We start from the raw sequence: 22,694 nt of genomic DNA on the forward strand, positions 1-22,694 counted from the left end.
TAACAATGCTTGTAATGCAGTGAACCTAATGGGTACTACTCCAAGGAACATTTTATTTTTGTGTTTTTCTGTGTGTCTGTGTGCTTTCTGGGTCACTCCACAGGGCCAGTTGTCAGAGTTAGGCCAGAATGGAATGGAAACAGCAGGGCTAGGGTTTCAACCTGTGATACCACCCAGCAACGGCTGGCCTTTGGCAGGGACAGGGGTCACAGTTGTGTGGCATGCCAGACGAGGGCCTCTGTCCTCACGCTGTCACTCACTCCAACCGTCCAAACCCCCAACCCAATCTGGCTAAAGACAACGAGTGGAGGAGGGGGGGGAACTGGGGACTGTTGTAACCTTATCAAGAGTCCAAACGCAGGCTTGCAGTGATGCGCTTGGCTGATAAAGGCCAGGAAGTGGCGGAGTGTCTTTGATTATTTCGGCCTTTTCTATTTCCCGAGGGTCATTTGCTGCCCTGATCTTAGCCGAGAGTATGGCGCACGAGAAGGTAGCTTTGATTGATTCCTGATGTGTAGACGGCAGCTCTGGTCCCTTGGGTTCACACCAATTTATCCTGGGGATATTAAATGACCTAATGGCTGTATTATTTAGACAGGATTAACCCATCCCAATCTCCATCCGTTTGTTGAGGCGAAAAGCCACTGAGTATCTGGGGGTGTCTGGATATGAATAGATCACCCCCAGTGTTTAGCTCTATCCAATCCTCCATCATTTACTGTGAAAGACCTACATAACCCGAACCCCTTGCAAACAGCCAGCTGTTTGTAGAGCGTGGTTATGGTGGTAGGTTTTTGATTTCATCCTCCATTGTTGTGAAGATAACTGTTAGCAGGAGCGGTCAGATGGATTTTCAATCTCTGGGATTGCGATCTCTGTGTGTAACAGAGGGCTGAGATGTAGGGCTGTAAAACTGGCTTGTATTAGCTTGGGCCTCTCTCTTTCTCTCTCTGCTCTCCCTCTCACTTCCCCCAACAGGAACTGGCTAATTTCCTGAACTTGATATACCATTTGGTCCACACAGAGGGGAAACATCTGAGTGAAGATCTCAGAGAATTCTTCAGTTTAAGGGGCTTAATGAGTGTTCCAAACTTTGGGTCAACGCATTTTAACGTTTTACATATGTCACACGTTTTCACTTTCGGTGTTTGAAGCCTCCTAAAAAGGAAAAGCACGCACTCAGGAAATGAACATTTCACAGAGAAGATTTTTTTTTACACGCACATTCACTCTTTGACTTATTAACCATGTTTCAAACAATTCCCAATTTTTTTTTCTAACTTTGTAAAAGGACATCAACTCAGGTTCACATTCATATACGAAACAACCGTCCATGTGACCCCGTCAGTCTTTGGGAGGTAAAGCCTTTTCACTGATCGATCCCAGCACATGAGCAGGGAAACTGTATATGTTTCTCTAGCGCTAGGGCCAATATGTCAAAGGTCGCAGTGTATCCCTAGCTTTTAGCTGAAGGTCATTGCTCAGCCCGACATGCTGATTGTGGTTTGAGGTGAACCCCCCCCCCCCCTCTGTTGGTCTGACCATTGGCCTCCCCCCATCCCTGTCCCAACCCTACCCCCTCTCCCGGCGATCCTACAGGAGGGCGTTGCTGCTGAACATCCCTCATTGATCCTCCAGGACCCTGACCACTCTGCCGCCAATACCCCCTCGAAAACCTGAAAGGCATAGCTTAAGTTGTCCTTCTGGTCTGGAGTGATGTGTGTGTTATCTGTATGTGTTTGTGTTCTGTGTATGTATGTGTATGTGTGTGGATGTTGGTATTTTTGTGAAGCCAGGGTAATAAGAAAAGAAAAATATCCAGACAAAGCACTCGCCTGCCTCTGATGCACAACTAAGGCATTAAACTTGCGTGGAGTATTTCTTCAACTTATTGATCTGAAGCCTTTTCTGGAGAGAGGGCAGTGTGCAAAATCAATGCTTTATTTTCTCCTAGGCTACCGTTGTTCATGCTTGTTTTTGTCGATGTGTAAGAAAAAATCCCTACAATCAGTGCAATACCCAGCAATGTTTTAGGCACCAGGTATCAGGTCGGATCAGCAAACAAAACCAGATCATATCGTTTGCTTAAGTCTGTTATCTTTGACTGATGTGTATGAAGTTTGTTATTCATGGTGTACAGTTGTGGTTAGATGATGATGTCACGCATTGCCAAAGTCAGGTTTCAAAGGAGCCCTCCATGTCTCGTGCGTGTGTGTGTGTCTGATCCGTGCATGTCCCTAAGTAGAGAGTGAGAGAAAGAAAGAGAGAGGAGGGGGGGACCAGTGAGCAGCAACATGGCCGCTGACAGGCTGCCTGTATGTGCGGGTTTGTAACACTAACGAGGGCCATTGTGCCCGTGGTGAAGGTTAACTTTCTGATTCTGAGAGGCAGGAAGTGTTAGCCTGCCCTCCCCTGCACTTTTCCTATCCACAGCCTCTGCCAAGTCTCAACAGAACAATTCAGACCCTGTGACCGAGAGCGAGGGGAAGAGGGAGGGAGAAAGAGAGAGGGAGAGGAAGGGAGGAGGTGGGGAGACAGATAGACAGAGGGAGAGAAGTCCAGTCCTGCAGGGTAACGTCAGACTCTAGCTGTTATGCAAGTGTTCCATTTTTTTGTTGTTATTCTCACCCGGGATTTTCATACAAATTGCTATGAACTAAAATGTTGATGTAAAGCAGTCCCTTTCTCTACTGAAGCAGAATCCTTGTAAGGTAACCCAGATGCTTTCTGTTCTTTGCTGGGGTTTTGAAATGATGGAAGCTGATGGAAGTGATCCGCAGGTTGGAGATTGTACACACCTTCTTGAAAGAGATATTTGATTCCCCCTATGATTCCTATTCATGGTCACACACATACATACACACACCTTCATGTACACACACTTATCACAGCTCCTTATGGCTAATCAGAGATTACATCTTTGTTAAATTATCCAGGAAATTGTTTGTGGGGCACTGATAACACAGGTGTTTATATGATAATAGTGTCTGGAGGCTGGTTAGAAAGGAAACAATTAAGTTATTAAAGTGTTACAAGATGACGTAGGGATCCATTTTGGTCCACCCCCACCCCTCTTTCCATCTCCACAGAAACAGTCCGGGCTGGACTTGACGCTGCAGTTGATATCCACTATTTAGTCCTTTTTTGCTTGTCATCAGTGTATCATCTATTCAATTAAACACTTATGATGCACGTCCTTGGAATATCACTGATATTGACTGTCATGGAGGATTAGATGTTGTGGTATGGGTGGTGGGGAAATTTACAGCGGCTGCCTACAGCTGGTTTTCCTCCTGAGGTATTTGTGTATTAACTTGCCAGTAGGATCTCTTCTGTCAAACGTCATACTCATGTAAGTCCATTATTACTAGTTAGTTGTGTGTCAAGCTGTATTCTGCCAGCTCAATCTTTGTGCTTGTGTGTTGGCTCAACCTACAAATGTGTAGGCTTCTCCATCAGTCCTGACTTATCTTTGCCCACTCCTTTCTCCCATCCTCTCCACATGAAGTGTATACACTTACCTTTGACTTCCTTAATTTCGTGGTTGTTCGACAGAGGAGTGGTTGAAGTGTCAGACAGGGATTTAAACAAAGACATCCGTCCACAAAGGTGCCATAGCTCTTTTGATCCTGACACATCTCTCCCACAAAAGGGAGGGCTGTGCACAGCGGGCGGGCACGTGGAGCTAGCTGGCTCTGTTGGTAAATAATGAATAGGTCTCACCTGGTGGTCTCTCTGGGTAGTGCATTTGAAACCTCTCTCCATTTTTTATTTTGATGAATGTGTGTGCTGTGTGCAAGAGGGGGTTGGATGTACAACATGTACAACAATCAAAATTCTCCCACAGTCAAATTTTTTGCTGTGTTTTCTTTAACCTTAAGCTATACATAATGTCCTCCTGTGTAGTAACCTCTAAAGGAGGCATCTGCTGGTGTGTGCGAGAGTGGGGAGCATCTAAGAGCCGTGTTGGATTTGGCCACATTCTGAAGTGTTTAATGCTATAACAAGATAAAGAGCCTAACGTTTCATGTTTTAGCTGGCTGCCAGTGGTGTGTACTCTTGAATGACACTTTCCCAGCAGTTGTTGTTCGTTTTTTGATATGAACAAGGGGGAGAAAGGATCCCTGATAGAGACTTTGTGTATAATCAGTCATGTTGGCGGTCTCTTTCTATCAGAAATGGCTGTCTCATAAAAAATACATGGGGTGTATTGAGCTGAAGTACACCAATTAAGCCTGGATTTCTATAAAAAACTCCTGGTGCTCCGGATCAGCTCGGAATGACTGCTCATGGGCCCAGATTAGATTTAATACCTTTTACCACAGCCCTCTGGGAGTTACAGCACTCAGTTCAGAAATACTCAATTCAGAAAAAATAAATATTCACCATTACCTCTTTTTCATTAGATGTTAATAGATGACTGCCATTCCCATAGTCACGAAGGTTGCAAGAGCTACAAAAATCAACCCTTTGTTGGAGACACAAACTTGACTTTGATTCTCCATAGGTACGGTGGAACCCCACCCCCTGTACACACTAAAGTTGTACGGAGAGAGTAGCATTGAAGCGGGAGTCGAAGATTTTGGGTTTTTTTATGTTTATTTCTGTGACCTAACAATCTCTGTGCAATGTGCCTCCGCACAAAGGTGCAGAGGGCTCTCTGCATTGTTTGTTGTAGCAACATGCTGGCTGTGAAGGGGTTTTGTGGTGCTCTCGGTTGTTTTCATAAGGTTAGTGTTGTGTTGTCAGGGAAGTTGGAGTTGGAGAACACACAGCAGACTTCACCCTCTGTAGTTTAGTCATTGAGTAACTAAACCTTATGAATGGCTTCAGTACTGGTGCAAAAAGTCAGTACTATTTTTGGTATTCCACAGGAATAACGGTAATGGGACTTTAAGCAAGGTGCTGGGTACCTGAAACATTTAGTTTTATAGATAAACTCCCATCATCAAATCATTACAATGCCTCTGTTTTCTTTTGTATATCAGTTCTCACGCACAGCCCTCAAGATAAACAGATCAACAGTCTGTTTATATTGGGTGGAGGAGGAGAATTTAAACTGAATTGAAACCAAGTCTGACAATTTGTAAAACTCAGTATTCATTTGGGCCTATGTTCTCTGTGGGAGTTTGGGAGTCTATCTTTGTTGCTTTGTAATAAGCGGTGGAAATGAAGACTGTGCAAGTCACTCCCTCTCTTACTCTTTCAATACAAACACTCCACCATCCACTTTCCTGCTTTGAATCCTGATGTTTTACACATACATACTTGTAAGGTGTTTTGCTTATGGCTGTATGGCAAAACAAGTCATGATATTGTCACAACATATGTGAATCAGGTGTGATTGCATAACCCATCAGTGTCGCTTCCTCCCGATCTTTCCCGAACTGGGGTTTGAACATGGGTTGTCTGACTTATAATGCAACCTCCTTCATAAACACTGCTTTAACCAGCTACGCCACCAAAAAGCTTTGATGGAGGGGGTGGGCGGTATTTATACTAAGGAGCGAGTTTTAACCAGTTCAACTTTTAAAGTTTTTTTATTTATTTTGGTGACAGGTAGTTAAGACTCCCTGCTCACTGTGTGTCTGCTGAAAGATAAGGAAGTTACAAATATATAAAGAGAGCATATAATACTTGGCATGGTTCATGTATTAATAGTCTCTGTAATTGTTATAATTTAGATTTTATTATCTTTTAATAAGTACATTGTGCTGTCCCAGCATCTGCTCCTCCAAGTCCTCAGCAAAATATGTATTGTCGGTTGTGTTTATCTGGCTATCAAAATGTGCAATTTATAGAAAACTTTGGAATTTCCACGTGAACAAACCTTGGGATAGGCTACTGGTTTGGAACTTTACTCGGGTAGGAGGGGTGGAACTGTGTAGATATGTCTCCTTTCCTAGAACTGTTAAGATGAACTCTCCATACCTCTTCCTAGAGAAACCCATCTAAATGGAAAACACATTGTCTTTGTTATTCGCTAAGCTAGGACTGAGGCAGTTGCCATGGTTACTGCCATCCGAGGCTGAAGCCTGGTTGAAGGCCAGAGGAACAAGAAACATGGTGGCTTCTTATGGAGGGACTCCACTAGCAGCCCTTACACTGTCTTATTGCTGCTGGTATTTTCACATAAGGTAACAAACAAAAACACTCTCAGAAATAAAAACACTACAGATGCTTTGAAGCAAAGCTACCACTGACATAAAGATGAATCACACACATTATGTTATTATTATAAATGATGCGTAGGTTAAAGCTAAACCAAAAAATAAATATATTAAAGAAAGTCAAAATGGCAGCTAAAAAAGAGCGGTGGGGTGTTTTTTGTCTTTGCTTTTACCTTTTAGGAGCTTGTGAGGAAACTTCCAGCGCTGGCAAATAAAAATGCAGATTGTCTACACAGCATGTCGTCCACCCTGGAGAATCAGCCCTGAATACTAAGCAGGAAGGAGCTCCACAGTGATGGCTGTTTATGTATTTCTGAGTGAAAAATGGCTCCACTTAATTCATTCTCACACAGACCTAAATGTAGGTTAAATTATCGTTAAATCTCTGAAAGAGTGGCGTAGTGCAGGTAAACGATTTACGTCCACAGCTGATGAGCGTTAGCCGGAACACACTGGGAATCGGAGACAAGGTGCCTTTCGGAGACTGAAAGACACATAACTAATAATAGAGGAAGTGGTCACGAGGGACTCCTCTCATTTCATTGAATCATGTCAGATAGTAATTGGTTTACCTAATACAAAGCTCCATGTTTGGGATCTTTAAGGGGTAAACCAAATTACCACAGGGCCAGCCTTCCAGAACGCGGCACTGCTGACCCCCCCACATCCACCCTTCCACCCCCCAAGCTGAGGGAATGCCCGAGTAAATGGCCTGGCTGTTCTGGTCCCTAGAGGTGTTTTGTGCTTGAAGAGGGGTGTGTGCACTATGTGTATAGTAGTTGTCTGTTCGGCACAGAGGGGAGCTGGTTTTGTGAAACGGGCATAGGTAATTGTCTAATTGGACAATTGGAGTGTTTGATCATGTCTGGAGAGTGCTCATTTTCTACTGTGTTGATATTTAGTTTGGCTTTGATACAATTATAATTATTTTCGTATGTTGAGCTGTTATAAAGGACAGTCTATGGGGTTATTTCACGGGGGGGTGGGTTCTCTCTGTCTCACTCAGACTCACACACTATTGAAGTGAATTGTCTGGATAATTCCCCCGTTCATATGGTTGGCCTCTCATCAATAGAGACTTGTACGAGACACGTGGAAGACAGACAGAGCTCTCGAGCGCCTGGCGTGAAGTCCACAATATCAATTTCTCCGTAGAAAAGAGATTTGAATTTAAATCTGCCCTAGGAATCATCTTCACTCTGCCAAGGTTGATTCATGCATAGAGTCTCTCGATTTGAACAAGGCTTTGGCTCAATATTATAGAACATCATTTGTACGTTAAAATGGTGGCGGCTATTGTTTGCATAGGTGTTTGTATATGTCGTTTTGAGGCAAGGGTCTTTCAGATGCCCAATAATGTGCCTGGGTGTCTATTGACCAGTAGCACAGACAGCTCAGTCGAGGCATGGTCTCTGGCTATTGTGTTAGAAGAGTGGAAGGCTGCTTTCCATTCATTGTGGACTAATCTCATTAGAGAAAGATCCCAACAGTGAATGAGCCTGAGAAACTGACTTACCAATTGACTTACTAAGTAACCCGCCTATCTCAGATACTATATCCATTCCACAAACACAAACATGGACACAAACACAGACACACAACACACGTTAAACCCCACTGCCAATGAAAGAGGTGGGGGTCTCTTGTAATTATAGACAGCAGTTTTGAAAGAAAAGTTTTTATTACTCTTAATTAATCATTTTAATTAACCGACTGCCTATCTCCACTTTCTAGTGGATCAGTTAATTAGCTGTTCCAGACTTTGGAGTCGTATCATGCTGTACGTGCGTGCACCAGCGTTGTGTGTCTCTTGGCAACTTGCATGTATCACCATGGTAGCTTTAGCTAGTCTCATGTGTCTTATTATGGATCACACTACCTGTGCACTTGACAAATGACAGATTTGCATAGTGGCATTGCTTTGACAATTCAAGGCTTGCAGGAGGAAAATGCAAAAGAGCTGATCTGATTTACACAAAGACAGAACATCCATGGTTGGCTCTGGGTGCTGTGAGGGTCTCCTGGCCTGCTGGATACCCTGTGTGTTGGCCAGGTGACTGTGACAGGGCCCTGGCCTCTGCGGTAGCACACAGAAGGGCAGGCCACTGCAGAGAAAGATTCATGACCTAGCCAGCCCCGTAATTGCTGATGGTTCAGCAGTTTTTCAGTGGCTGGAAACAGGAGGACATGGGATTTCTCAGCTTTTCCTCTACACCCTCTCGCTCTCTCTCTCTCAGCACCACGCGCTCCATTCCCCTGGAAATGTGCCTGCTGGCGAGTGTTTACATCCTCCTGTCAGCTCACCTCGACACTCTTCACGGACGATGTGGCCTTCCCACAGAGCCAAGCCCTCGTGTATACCGATGACTTGAACACGCAGCCGACAGGACTCTCAACTTATGGAATCGATTGTTTGGAGGACAAATATGTTGGCCAGATACTGTATAACATAGATGGGATGGGATGATTGAAGCACCCTTCAGAGACTTGCTTTGAAACGTTTATGACAGTTACTACGCGGCCTGTGCAAGTGTGCACACGTGTGTGTGGCGTGTGATCGCCGGCAATTATTACTGTGCAACGCTATATTTGTTTACAGTTTGTGCATGGGGCTGCTCATGTCGCTTAATTTGACAGTTAAAGTCTCTCCATCCTTAGCATTCAATATTCATCAGCTGCTATTTTTAGCCGAGCGTAAGATTATATAAAATGAGACGTACGGTTTCGCTAGCATGTGATGCGCGTTGCGAAGATGGGGCACATGCTGTGCAACCAGCACTGGGTATTTTGCGCCACGGCACACATTAAGCACAGAAGACAAACCTAACAAAGAAAAGCAGTTTTCATAATATGAAATATCATGTGTGCAGAGTGAGAGAAAAAGATAAACATAAAGCTGGATGGAAAAAAAGGTTTTGTTGCGTACTGTTTGATTGAGGATGCCTTGTCTTGAGAATCCCCTTTTTTTTTTCCTCCCCTAGACACACATTGGCATTCTCTCAGCCCAGCACGTTGAAAATGAGAGGCTTCCTGATTCGTTTACAGAAGGACAATCAAAACATGGCAGCCAGCAATCTCTGGCAAATTAGAGGGGGCCGTGCACCTCAGAGATGGGGTGAGGGGAAGGTGGCAGCATGTCTGTTGCCTTGGATTCATCACATGCCTGTGTAGACACCCCCCCACACCCCTGCCGCCTCCCCACCAACATGACCCCCGCACGCCCCGATAAGGAAGATTTGTGGCATAGATTTATGGCGGCCCCACACTGCCTATCCTTTAAATCAGTCCGTCTCCCCCACGCTCCAACCCCCCCCCCCCCCTTTCCATTGGATCAAGCATCCACCCATCTGGTAATGCGTTGTCATTGACCAATTAGGGGAAGCCAGATCAAACTGTAGTGTGGACGGCCCTTCTCAGCCCCTCTCTAAGCACTCTGCTTTTTTTAAATTAAGTACATTTGTGGAATGAGAGGTTCTGTCTCTGGAGAGGACTGGGAGCTGCAGATACTGGCCTGCGAGCATTACTTCTCTCTAACAGCCCAGCCAGATTCTGCACCACATGTCGAACACACGCTGGATTCTTCAACGTGACCGCTTGTCTTCCTTGTGTGGAGGAAAGATCATGTTGTTGCTGTCCTTCTCTTGGCAGGTTGAGCTCATACACTATTAAAAGCTTGCTCGCTTCCCATTCACTGAACTGCAGGGCAAAGTCACAATAGACCAGAGGTCCTACAGAAACCCACAATGGAGAGAAGACGGTTTCAGGCTGAACATCCCTACATTCACCCCCTGCAATAATACCCCCCCCCCACCCCCACACACACGCGCATAACACCAAAGACAAAACTCGACCAAAACACACCGTCCTAACACATACTCAATCGTTGTCACTCTCTCACCACACAGACACTCATTCTGACACATATTTTCAGACACAGCTGCACACACACAACACACACACTTGTACTTCTGTTCTCCTCTTAGCCTTCTTTGAATTCCTCTCCATGTATCTAGCAGTTCGGCTGTCACTCACCCCAGCACTATCAGTATCCCCCCCTCCCTCTTCCCTCCCTCCCTCCCTCTCTCTGAGACCTCATAATGGCTTCTCTTGGGTAGAGGCAGCGGCTGCTGCTATTTCAAAGTTTTAGCTGGCAGGATTAAGCCAGGTATGTAGAAAATGAACAGCCACTGACTGGAGGACACACGAGCTGAATGCATAACAAACCAAGAGACTGGCAGAATGGATCAGGGGTTGGGGGGCCCTCGTGCACACACACGCACACACACTACACTCACGGCAAGTTATCTCAAGGAGTGCCAGTAACAGGCACCAACAATATCATTCACCTACAGGGAAAATGGAAATAAAACTATTTGTCCTCCAATCCAGCAGCTAGTGGAATACGGTTGTTTCAGTGTGAGTTACTGCTGCATTGTAAACACCAGACACCTTATAGGTTCCAACGATATGACCAAGCATACCTGGTAAGAACATGGAATTAAAACAATCGCTTTTCCAGTGGAAGGAAAGGTGTTTGTACTGATTCAGTCCGCTTGGAGCTGTGTGATCGTGGCAGCTATGGCTGCAAGAGAGAGAGAGAGACAGAGAGAGACAGAGAGAGAGAGAGAGAGAGAGAGAGAGGGTATTGCAGGGCTGCTGGTGGACTGGAGCGTAGAGCGTCGGGAGCTACAGCACCAACTAGCTCTGCTAGGGCTGTTGGAAGCGACACACAGTCATGTGGCTCATCTGTGCTCTCTGCTGCTTCCACCGCCTGGGGGGGAATTGACCCCCCACACACACTCCTCGTCTTTTTCTTTCTCCCTCCCCCTCCTGCTATTAGAGGAGGGGGGAAGGAAATGAAGAAAGTAGCTGCTCAGTAAAAGGTTGCAGAGGGCAGGGGGAGAGAGAGACAGAGACAGAGAGAAAGGAAGAGGGGGAGGAGAGAGAGAGGGAGAAAGACCCTTCTGATTCTCCTGATGACACCATGTGGTTGGCCAAGGAGCAGACTAGCCGCGCTGGCCCCACCCACCATAGTCGTTGTCCCCCCACACCCCCGGGTGTTGGGTGTCTGAGAGGGGGGGGCTTCTTGCAGGGGGTGGGGGGGTGGGGGTTCTGGGTGAATAAAAACCGCCCCCATCTGCCTTTATCCTCCTCTCTCCCAGCCGGAGATCGCCCTCTGAGACTTGGTGAAACGTTACACTTGGTTAGGGAGGAGATATTGCTTAGTCCCCTCCGTGATCTCAACCCTCAGTTTTTTCTCTTTCTATGGAGCGGGTGGGGGTGACTTCTCCACTCTCCCTCCCTCTCTCCCTCTCTCTCTCCCTCTCTCCCTCTCTCCCTCCCCACACCACCATGCTCCCTTTGCTTTTGCAATCACGCTGCAGATGTGCCTGATGGCTGAACAATCTCTGTGTACCAAGCATGAGGCTCCCGCAGGAATCCAGGAGACTTGCTTATGTGAGCTGTCATGAAAAAAGAAAGCGCGGGGGGGGGAATGGCAGGGCAGGTGGGAGAGAGAGAAAGGAGAAAGAGAGGGAGGGAGCAGGGCAGGAGGGATAGTGAGTGAATGTGGGTCTGCGTGAGAGAGAGAGGCAGAGCTAGAGATGGAAGCATGGAGCGACAAGGAGGAGGCGGGGGAAGAGGGATGGGTGGGGGGGTTGAGAGAAAAGGAGATGGAGAAAGACAGAGGGGAGAGTAGGAGATCAGTGAACAGCGACCAATGCAGCAGGGCTCCTGGATTGGCTGGTGTGTGTGTGTGTGCCTGTGCATGTGTGTGCGTGTGTGTGCGTGTGTGTGCATGCACGCGAGCGCACAGGGACATGCTCACGGTTACAGCTGGAGTTGCAGACCAACCACATTAAATAAGAGAAATCCATTCCCAAGCCTGTTAAGGAGCCATGTGGGGAGGTGTGTGTTGCTGCACACGCTGCTGGGAGTGTGTCCATACGTGTGTGTGTGGCGGGAGGGAAGGGGGGCATGAGCATGATGGAAAGGGATAGTGGGGGAAGGGAAGATGAGGTGAAAGAGGAGGGGGTGGATGGGGCCCGCGAGAGGGAGGTAGGTAGTGGAAGGAGTTTGGACAGACAGGCAGGACGGCAGGCAGCGGCTCTTATATACTGTATACCCAATGGCAGAGCTGTGTGAAGCCTGCTGGGGATTATGGCACATTCTGGAAGGCAACAATGGAGAGCAGTGAGTGGAGTACACATTTCCTCCTCTTCCATCCTCCTGCTTCTCCCTGCATAACAAACAATGCTTTGTCCTTGGTGTCTGGTCACTTAACAGGCGGAGAGAGGCAACCAGGCAGGCACCTGGAGACGCTCACTAAACAACCCACAGCGATAAGAGGCAACATTTCCCTTTAACGTCTGAATAATTAAAGCAGAGCTTTTGGCCCCCGCCTCCTTCCACACCCTGGAGAAACGGACCTACAGTGTAGGCGAATGAAGGCTCATTAAAATCATCTGTACTCAGATACTTCCTCCTTCCTTTGCTTCCTCCTGCCTTTTAACACAATTAAGCGAGGGCTGCAAAAAGTCACTATGCCCTAGTCAGAGATCAGGACAAGTTCATTATTACCCAATTCACCTACAGTAGACTGACACGCCGGGCATTGCCACCTTGAGCTGGACGTCAAAACAGTACCCCACGAGGCGTTAGCGAGGCGCAGAGTTTCTCTGGTCAGACCACCGTGCTCTGTTTTAATAGTATCAGCAGTAGTTCAGGCTTTCGATTAGTGCTGTGTGTGTGTTGTGGAGACAGGGGGACTGTTTAAGTGTGGGGAGGGGGTGGCAGTGTGTGTGTGCATATGTGTGATTCATAGCCGCGCAGAGGTGTAACCCTGCAGTTGTGTTGTCATGGAGCACATTAAGGGCATCTGACGGTGTTGTTATGATGCTGCTCTAGCACATTGGGGGAATGTGAGAAGGCGTGTGTGCGTGTGTGTCCCTGTGTACATGAGTATGGGTGGGTGGGTAGAGGATCCGGATTGTGGCCAATTAAACCCCCCTCAACAGCTTGGATTGGATGAACATGAGGTGTGAGTCTGTCCATGGAAGAGCGAAGAAAGCGTCCGCATTCAAGTGTCCCACGGACCAGAATGAGTGGCGTGTCTCCCCTTAGATGGCATGGCCCCAGAGGAGCCTAGTTGTTTTGCTACACAAGCCATTTAAATGAATAAATTAAATTTGTTTACCACTACCCCCCGTGCCTGTGACAGCCCTGCTGAGTGACTGTAAAGCTGGGAGGGTTCATGATCCATTTGTTCTGCTATGATGGCAGGATAAAGCTAATCATTGTCTACCTCCCCGCTACACCGCCCTCCTCCACCCACATCCCACCCACCCCCCCCCCCCCCCCCCCCCCCCCCCCCCCCCCCCCCGGGCTCCCTTCCAAGACGTTTGAAGAAGGTTTGGTTACCGACGTACTACGTATTTCCCAAAGAAGTAGCTGGAAAACCTGTGTAAAGGCAACAGTTCAAAGAACTGTATCCTGAAGATGTTTGTTTGGGATTGTATTCCGTGTCAAACTCTCTAGTGTATTATCATCCTGCTTTGTCATCTTATTAAATCAGCATCTTGTTATCTGATTCACACTTATATAACACAATCACGTAACAGGACAGTGCAGGGTTCAGCTGGTGACTTTGTCGGAATCATGCAGTATACCCACTGGATCTGCGGAACCTGTGTGGAATCCCAGCTTCCAAGCCCAGGGGTGGGGGTGCATGTAGCAATCTCAACAGCCCATTTGAAAATGTAGGCCTCATCTGTCAGCCAGCAGTAGGGAAGGCAGCCATGCAGAAGCCCACTGATTATAAAGAGATAATTTCACCCAATCCTTCGTTGGTGTTCCATTGCCCTCGCCACCGCCCTCTGATGAATCTGTTCCCAGCCTGCTCTTCTTCGCCAGTTTCTCTCTTTCTTTTAATCTTCTTCTTCTCCTCAGTGTGTAGCATTTCAGTTCCCCCCTTCAAAGCAGCAAGCTTTTCTCCTTTGTAAGAATGCATCTTCTAACTTGTTGTACCGGCTCGCACTTGTTATTAATTAAGCTACATTAACCTGATTTTCCCCACACAAACACTATTTAGGGGGATAACTAGATGAATCAAGTCTAACAAGTTCACGCAAGGTAATGATGCAGAAAAAATAACAAATGATAACGTCTACAAGATCGGAAGTGGCAGATAAATAGAAGAAAAAATCATATATAATTGCATCTGTTCATCGCATCTCTCAGACATAGAGATCCTAATCTTTAATTTGGCTCTTGTTAGATATTAAACATGTAACAGTAGACGTGTTTAATTACTGCTGGTAAATAACAATTGAATTACTATCAATGCCACTGTCTCGCATCTGCTCCTTAAACCTATCAGAACGGTAACAGCACAGAGATATCAAATGTAATCTTAATCGTCGAGCATGTGTCTGTTTAGTCTGTACTGATGTTTGACTTCGCAGGGGGAAGGCTTGGGGGGTCAGAGACCAGAGATATTTACATGTTGCGGAAAAAAGGAAAGGATACAATGATGACTGGTACTTTTCGTGTTTAAACCAGCCCTCCATCTCTCTGTCTCTCTCTCTCTCCCTCTCTCTCTCTGCTGGAGGTGAGAGAGATGACGGAGAGAAAAGGATAAACAGAGAAAGAGAGAGAGGGCGGGGGTGTTGTTATAGAAAGCAGGGCGACTGGCTCATCAATAAGCACAAGGTCAGACAGGCACTGTTGGGCTGAGTGGGCCCTGTTAGCAAGCTGCAGCTGAGGATTTGTAGAGCTTGTAAAGGCTTAAAGCAACACCGCTCCGCCTCTTTGTGTGAGCACTGGCTGGAACTACAGAGGGGCAGAGAGACACCTGCTGGTGGCCAAGGGCCACATGGTCAGACAGGACTGTGTGAGCGTGTGTGTATGTGTGTATGGTGGCAGGGGGGTCTGCCACTGAACCGAGGCTGTTTGTGGAATTTTGCATTGAGAGAAAGGCTTAAATGAGTAGTTCTCGCTTGAAAGGAAAGCCAAGTGATTCTGGGTGCTTTGCTTTATTAATTGAATTTTTTGATGATAGGGGAGGAGACTTGTTTGTGGTGTTGTTAATTCAGATCACCCTGTCCATATGATACGGAATTAATATTAAATATATTTGCAGTGGATCACAAAACTATTAGCTGTAATTTGGGTAAATTGCCTCCCTCTCAATAAATCCTAAGTAAAGATTTCCTCTTTTTGGTCATGAAACAGACCATCTCACTCTGCATATTGCTAAATAAATATCACATGTCAGATAAGCCTTTTAGCCACAATGTCCTGTGAACCACCCCTGGCCACAAAGGAGTTAACAAACAAATATATTCCATCTGTGAAGAAAGGGAGAAAGAGGGAAGAAAAAAACAGTCATTCAGTGTTGTTTTTTTTTCCTTTTTTTTATGAGCTCTCTAATTTATGGAGAGGAATGCACTAGTGTGCCCTTCTCCCCCCTCAAGTACAGGCATGAGCAGCTCCAATAGGTAGCATAAAAGCTCTTTAGCTGTCTAGTGGAGTAGATTACTGGCCTGTCGTTAAATCTAGCCACAGACCCCTAAGTGAGCATTATCAGTATGGTGCAGCAGGCTGTCTTCTCTTGTCTTCTCTCTCTCTCTCTCTCTCTCTCTCTCTCTCTCTCTCTCTCTCTCTCTCTCTCTCTCTCTCTCTCTCTCTCTGTCTCTGTCTCTTGCTCTGTATCTGTCTCTCTCTCTCTCTCTCCTCCCTCACTGTCAAAATACGCCCTTGTGGCACCAGCATTCAGTGTTCTGGAATGTTTCACTCCATGATGGTATTGGACAAAGAGAGGGAGATGAGTAAGGGAGAGCAAAGGGAGAATGTTGGGATGAGAAGAGAGTGATGAGGAGAGTGAGAAAGTGCACTGTGGGAGAGATGCACTGTGTGCTACTGAAATAAAGCAAGATTATAGGGTGAGACAAGGGCGAGATAAGAGAGAGACAGAAAAACAGAGATAGAGGGAGATGGAGAGGCATCTCTCTGATATGTGTTTATTAATTCACTTGGCCCTCAGCTTAAAGCTGTGGGTCACTGTGAGTTATAGCCAGTGCGCTGAGTGTGATATTTATTTGACGTTGAATGCAACATTAAATCGACTTTTAACTTGTGATAATCCTGTGTGGCGCGTCAGATCACAGCCTATTTGCGCAAGCCTTCCATAAAAAAAAATCCCTGAAAAAGTTCCAAAATCAATAGTGGTGTTTTGACTTCAGGTAGCCTAGGCTGCTGTGTGGCTATGGAGATAGTTGGATGAAATACAAGTCTGGACTGAGGATATGGAAAATAGTTACCTAGAGATTACATAATGTCAGAGTATTGTAAACAGATCTTACATGCCAAGCAAAGGTTCTCACTGTGAAGGATCTCTCTCGCAAACTTAGGCAGATATCTATCCTATCCTGAAATAGCAGACAGGGAACCCTTTTTTCTTACTTGCACATGCTAGTGTTGAGGTAAGCTTTAAATGTGATCAGGAAGAAGTATCTCCGTGGTCCACTCTCATTGGTGTGTGTCAGCACAGTTGTGTGGCGGTGTTAGGGACAAGCGTCAAGGCTTGTTAAGGGTGTCACACCAGCTGCAAAGAATGTCATTCTTTAAGGTCTTGGAGGTGCTTGTGACCTGCCAAATCAATAGTCTCCCCTGTTCCACTCCTACATACACACACACACACACACACACACACACACACTCTAACTTGTAATATCCTGTTTGGCATTGGATTGGCAGTAGAAGAGCTTCCCTGTAACATGGTGTGCTTGTCTCTGTTCCAGAGCGCTCCAGTTTAATGGCTGGCAGGTAGAGGCCTAAGAAAGGTAATCAAAATGAACTCGATACCGTCGATGGACAGGCACATACAGCAGACCAATGATCGTCTGCTATGTATCAAACAGGTGAGTTGTTTACAATTATTTCCGGCACTGCTATTTTGGTTTGTGTTTCCCTGGTTAGAGTTTCAGGAATAGTCACAACTACTGTACTAATTAGATATTTTTGAATGAGCTTTAAATTGCATTCTTGGAATGACACATGACAGGACACGTCACAGACAGACAGACATACAGACAGACACACAAACACTCACCCACACTGTGTGGCCTCCCTTCCCTCTGGGTTACTCTAAATGTTTAACTGTCATCCTTTCATTAGCACTGCACTGTGTGAGGCTCAGGTTGCAGAGCAGGGTATGAGAAAGGACACTATTCCAGGATTCCTCCATTCCTACCTCCCTCTCTGTCTCCATCCCTCTATCCACCTCTCTCATTCCTCCACCTCACATCCACAGACACTACCCTTAGTTCCCCTCCTGACCCCTTTATCTCTGGGTGAATCTGGAACAAAATGAAACGAGCCTACCTGCATCAGTCCAGAGCTTGGGCTGCGTAACAAGCCTTTCTAGGCTTTGACGGACAGCTTGTTTGTTTTGTTCTGCCTCGGGGTTGTGTTCTTAGCTCTTGGCCCAGAAGAGTACAGTGGGAGGGATATAGGAGGGAGATGGCCGTATGTGTTAACACGTATGTGAACACGGCCAATTGGCGTCACTCCAATGGTGAAGTTCTCTACTATTTGGTGGTCTGTTAAGAGCTTTAGTGTCCCCCCGGGGACTGTTGAGCAGGTAAAGATGGTGGGGTGGAGAGGGAGTGAGTAGAGGGGAGGCTCTAAAGGGTTATTGTGTAAGAAGGGTCAGCTGTAGGTGTTTCAGATAAGATAGAGATCAAAGGTAAAATAGTTATCTAATCTGAGTTTAACTATGCATACACAAATAGCTTGGAACACAGTCTCTATATATCACGTTTACTCTTAATAATAGTATGCATTCCCAGTTATTCTCTAGCACTTTTCAGGAAAGATATTTAAATTGTTGTTTGATTTAGATATCTACGGTGGCTCTGAAGTGCAAAACATCCACTAATACGAGTACATCCCTCAAATGAAAACACTCCCCCCGAATACGAGTAAACTCCCCCCAAATAGGATGACTTGCTCACCTCCCTCCGAATAAAAAGACACGCTCCCCCAAATGGGAAACAAAATTACATGAAAACATTCCCCCCAGAGTTACATGGACCAGGATAGTTGTTTGGCTATACATTTTTACGTTTAACACGCAATTACTTTTGCATACGTGTTTGCCACATGCTTCGATAGCCAAACAACTGTCCTGGTAAGTAACTCTGTCATTATCGCATTCCGTACTTCTGTCGATCAATTTCTTATTTCCTGTTGGGTACTGTGCATCCAATCAGCGACAAAAGTGTTGTACCTACCCTTTCCGTTTGGAGTTAATGTAATTTTGTTTCCCATTTGGGGGAGCGTGTCTTTGTATTCGGGGGGAGGTGAGCAAGTCATCCTATTTGGGGGGAGTTTACTCGTATTTGGGGGGGTGTTTTGCACTTCAGGGCCACCGTAGATATCCCTATTAATAACAATGTATAATAGTTAATGGAGTATAGCCTCTGTTGAGGCTATGGGGGAGGGGAGTCGCCTACCGCCTTTTAACATAAATGTAACAATTCTCGTGTCAGAGGTCAAATGTATTAACCCCAACATCGGAAACCTAAACAAACATCAGCTGGCGTTAGTGACTAGAGAAGGGGATTGTGGGTAAGCACGTCACGTCGAGAAATCCACAGTGTCCGAAAAGGGCCTCGAGTTCATTTAATAAACTAATAAGCGTCGGGTCATTCAAATGAGCCATGGAGAAGCCTGCACCCTGCTAATAGAGGCAGCTTTGTTCTGCAGACAATCAGGGTTTGGAACCCAGTACAATAAATACCATTTATGTCCTGCCAATTAGAGTTGCAGAGAACCCATTCAGCTAGCTCCCATTCTCCTCCCCTTACAGAAAGATGATCATCGGGGGAGATCAGAACAATTAACTCACTATATTCCCCTCCCCCTCCTCCCCATGCTCAACATTGTCAAATATCCAAGTCATTAAAATAATTAAGGAAATATTGTAAACCAATCCAGATGTTTGTTTTAATTGAAAGTGTGTGCATGCTGGAAATTTGGCGTCTTGAAGGATTCATTTCTGCCAGTGCATCAGGAATATAAATGAAGCTTTGTATTGTCTTGTTTTCATAAAACTTGACAGGTTTGTCTGAATACGCACAGTCAGTCAGGTGAACAGGGAAACAAATTGATTTGGTTGCTCAAATACTGAATAATTGACGAGTCAGATATTGACGTGTTGTAAAGAGAGGTTTGTGTGATTGTATCTAGGGTTAAGAGTTCAAAAATATAATGACAGCGATGCCTTCCCAATGAGCAGATGATTAAACGACTGCATTTTCATTTGATCTCTGATACAATATTAACTTGATTAACCTTAAGTTACACATAAAACACTGTACCGTGAACGGTTCCCAAAAGTCTATTGGAACTTATTTCCCCTCTTTTCCTTGGAATCCACTATTGAGAGCAAAGATAGGACAGCTTGATATTGCTTGTGTTTATTTCAGAGTAGAGTATTTTTTCTTTTCTCTGTGGGTTGGCCTGTGTGTTGTCTGACTCCACAGCACATGATGTGTACAAGCTCGAGTTGAAAATATGAGCCTTCCTTTCACTGCGGGAACACTTCCTTAAACTTTAAAGTCAATATTTCAAGAGTGAGTGGAGGAGCTCTCTAGTTCAACTGCCACAGGCAACTGTTTGCTACCACTGTACACTGCTGCATGTCTCAGGTGTTTTTCAGCCTGTGAACATTGCTCTTGGGTTTTTCTATGTTAATGTTGCATCAAGCATATTTGGATATAGTTTTGCACGTAACCCCCACCTCTGTTTGTCATGTTTTGCTCCTGAAGTCTAGGTCAGGTCTAGGCTGTGAATGACTGTATCTGTTGAGAGCTACCACCTCTAAACAATATAGAGAGCCTGTCTGTCTTTTGTCTCCCGGGTTGGGCTTGGACTGGGCAGGACTGGAGAGGAGCTTAGTGTTAATGTTGGAGGATCATTCTCACCCAGGGGATACGAAGAGAGGGGGGAATGTCTCTTGGCCACTAGTTAGGTTTGATTGGTGGGTTTTGGCAGGACAAGGGGTAACATCTGTGGCGATGCCATGCCAAGCTCGCCGTGTGACACACACACGCACACACACACACACATTCACATGGCGAGACCAATTGTTCAGAGTGCAAAAGAACAGTAATCTCTTCAAGCGGCACCACTTGTGTTGTATTTTCTTTCAGTACATCACCCTCCCCACCACCCATTCCCTTTCCCCCATCCAGCCATCCATCCAAGTCTCCCATCTTCCCTCCCCCATTTTGCTGTACACTTTCCACGCTGATCGCATGTTTGTAGCTTCCATACTCATCTAAATTTAGTATCGCTAGATGTGACTTTCTCCAGCAGACTTTATCCACTAGCAGAATTCACAACAAATGCACCCCCCACCCCACAACGTCCCCCTAGACAAAGACTTACCCTGCGGGGAATGGTCTAGGACTGTGCACATAAAACAAACAATACTGGTTTCATCCGGTCCTTTTCAAACGCTGGCTTTGTAAATTGATATGAAAGCTGCCTAATCAAACATTGACCTCTGCTGCCCCCTAAAGAGCAACAGAGTAAAAAAAAAAAAAAAAGACTGAGCGCCAGGGACTGTGGTGCCTCTGCCTCTTTCCTTCCCGGTTGACGTGTGAATCAAAGCACAGAGACGTGTCGGGAACTCAGGCTCTCACTTAAACTTGACAAGCCAGTCACTTTAAAGCTTTGATGTTGTGGAGTGGGTGTCTATTTGTTTCAGATTTTGAACCCAGCACACCTCAAAGGCTGCATGTACATAATCTCACCAAAGGTAACAAATTGCCCTGGAGTGGCTGGACGTCTCTTCCTCTCTTTCCGTGAAAGAATGAAAATAGATATCACAAGAGTCTTTTGAGGACCGATATTTATTGAGATTCGCTGGACTTTTCTAACCTGCCCACTACCACCCCTTTTTTTTACCTGAGATACAGAAGCACACAGATTGACTGAGGGTAGCTAGATGGATCTAACAGGGGAAGACATGCCATAAAGACAGCCTGAAGGTCAAGCATCTGGCTGTCAGATAAAGTCACACCAGCTCAGCTCAGAGCCTGCACGTCCATTCGCAACCACCGGATATTTATTTCACTGGTGCTACAAAGACCTGGAAGAGGAGATCAGGACTGTGACTGTGGCAAGAAAGCAGGGGACAGACCCCTTCCATCCAGTCGCTGTATTGACGCCATTAACCAAAACCATATGTTGTATGTCCAACGCCTTTGCGCTCCACCATTTCTTGTTAGGGAACAGCATTAAATAAAAAATATAAAAATAATTGTGTAATCATTTTGTACGTGCCCACCATTGTGCCAAACTGTGTCTCCTTGAGGGCAATTGACATCCTACAGATCTCCCCTCCGTTAATGTGTCTAATATGTAACACATTTGGCTTCTTCTCTCATCCTAATAGGTTTCTTATTGTGTTTTTTCCCATGCAGCACTTACAAAATCCTGCAAATTTCCAAACAGCAGCAACGGAGCTGCTGGATTGGTGTGGTGACCCCCGAGCCTTCCAGCGTCCTTTTGAACAAAGCCTCATGGGATGCCTAACGGTAAGAAGCAACCTGGACCCCTCCACCACCTCACACCTCCAGGTTCAAAGAGGGCTTCAGATTCAAGGGACAGGAAAGGCTGCTAAAACAAGTACTATTTTCAGACTCCTGATATTCCCATATGGTATGCCCCGAAGGTTAGGCCAAGAAAGAAAAGTTGTTTTATTTTTAGACATTGTCGAGATTCAAACTGCTTTAGGAATTTACCTTAGCCACTCTCTAAACTTCATTTACTTTTAAAGTTCAAAGATGAATTAAATGATCGTGTAGAGATTTCTAAATGAAAATGTGTGCTGAAACCACCAAGCAATCAATGTTCTTAAAGAAATAAGACTTGAAAGCTTTTCATCTCAGAAAGCTGGGACTTAAGGATGTTTGTAAGCAGGGTAAACCTAAATGTTCTCCTTCCCCAATACACACATTTTTGCAGTGGGATATCCTCCCATCTTAAAGTGAAAAAACGCTTTCTTTCTTTGCCTCTTTGAGATATTATGTCAATAGATATCTCATTGAATGGCAATGTCAATTTGTCATCAACAGCCAAACTAACCTTTCTTCTTAGAATGATGGTATTGTACATTTTCTGGAAAGGTGAGTGCCCGCACACCCCTTACTTAGTTAGTCAATTGAGACATGGATCAACTGTCGACATGCATCACTCAAATGTCACCCTGGGTTACGTTATGCGTAACAGTGTCTCAATGCAAACCTCTCTATTATGTGTTGAGTGTAGTCATTTGCATAGTCATTCCTCAGTGTGTGTAATCCAGAAGTTTACGGAAGAATTGTCACAAAAAACACTCCAGCGGGTTCTATGGCAGGGGGGGGGGGGCACTGGCAGATACATTCCTGCTCTTAAAGGTCTGAGCACTCAGCTTATTGTTTGTATTTAACGGTTTAATGCGCAGCAGCAGGT

At 45.6% G+C, this 22,694-nt stretch overlaps 1 protein-coding gene across 1 annotated transcript in view; it reads left to right on the plus strand.

The window, feature by feature from the left end:
- Window positions 1–22,694, plus strand: part of LOC124475374 (zinc finger MIZ domain-containing protein 1-like) — a 90,306-nt gene that overhangs the window by 40,661 nt on the left and 26,951 nt on the right. The window contains exons 3-4 of the mRNA XM_047031920.1: window positions 16,970–17,089; window positions 21,665–21,778. Coding sequence (XP_046887876.1) covers window positions 17,021–17,089; window positions 21,665–21,778 — 183 coding nt within the window. The 5' untranslated portion in view covers window positions 16,970–17,020. The remainder of the gene's footprint in view (window positions 1–16,969; window positions 17,090–21,664; window positions 21,779–22,694) is intronic.

The sequence above is a fragment of the Hypomesus transpacificus genome, chromosome 13 (assembly GCF_021917145.1).
Source record: "Hypomesus transpacificus isolate Combined female chromosome 13, fHypTra1, whole genome shotgun sequence".
Classification (NCBI taxonomy): domain Eukaryota; kingdom Metazoa; phylum Chordata; class Actinopteri; order Osmeriformes; family Osmeridae; genus Hypomesus; species Hypomesus transpacificus.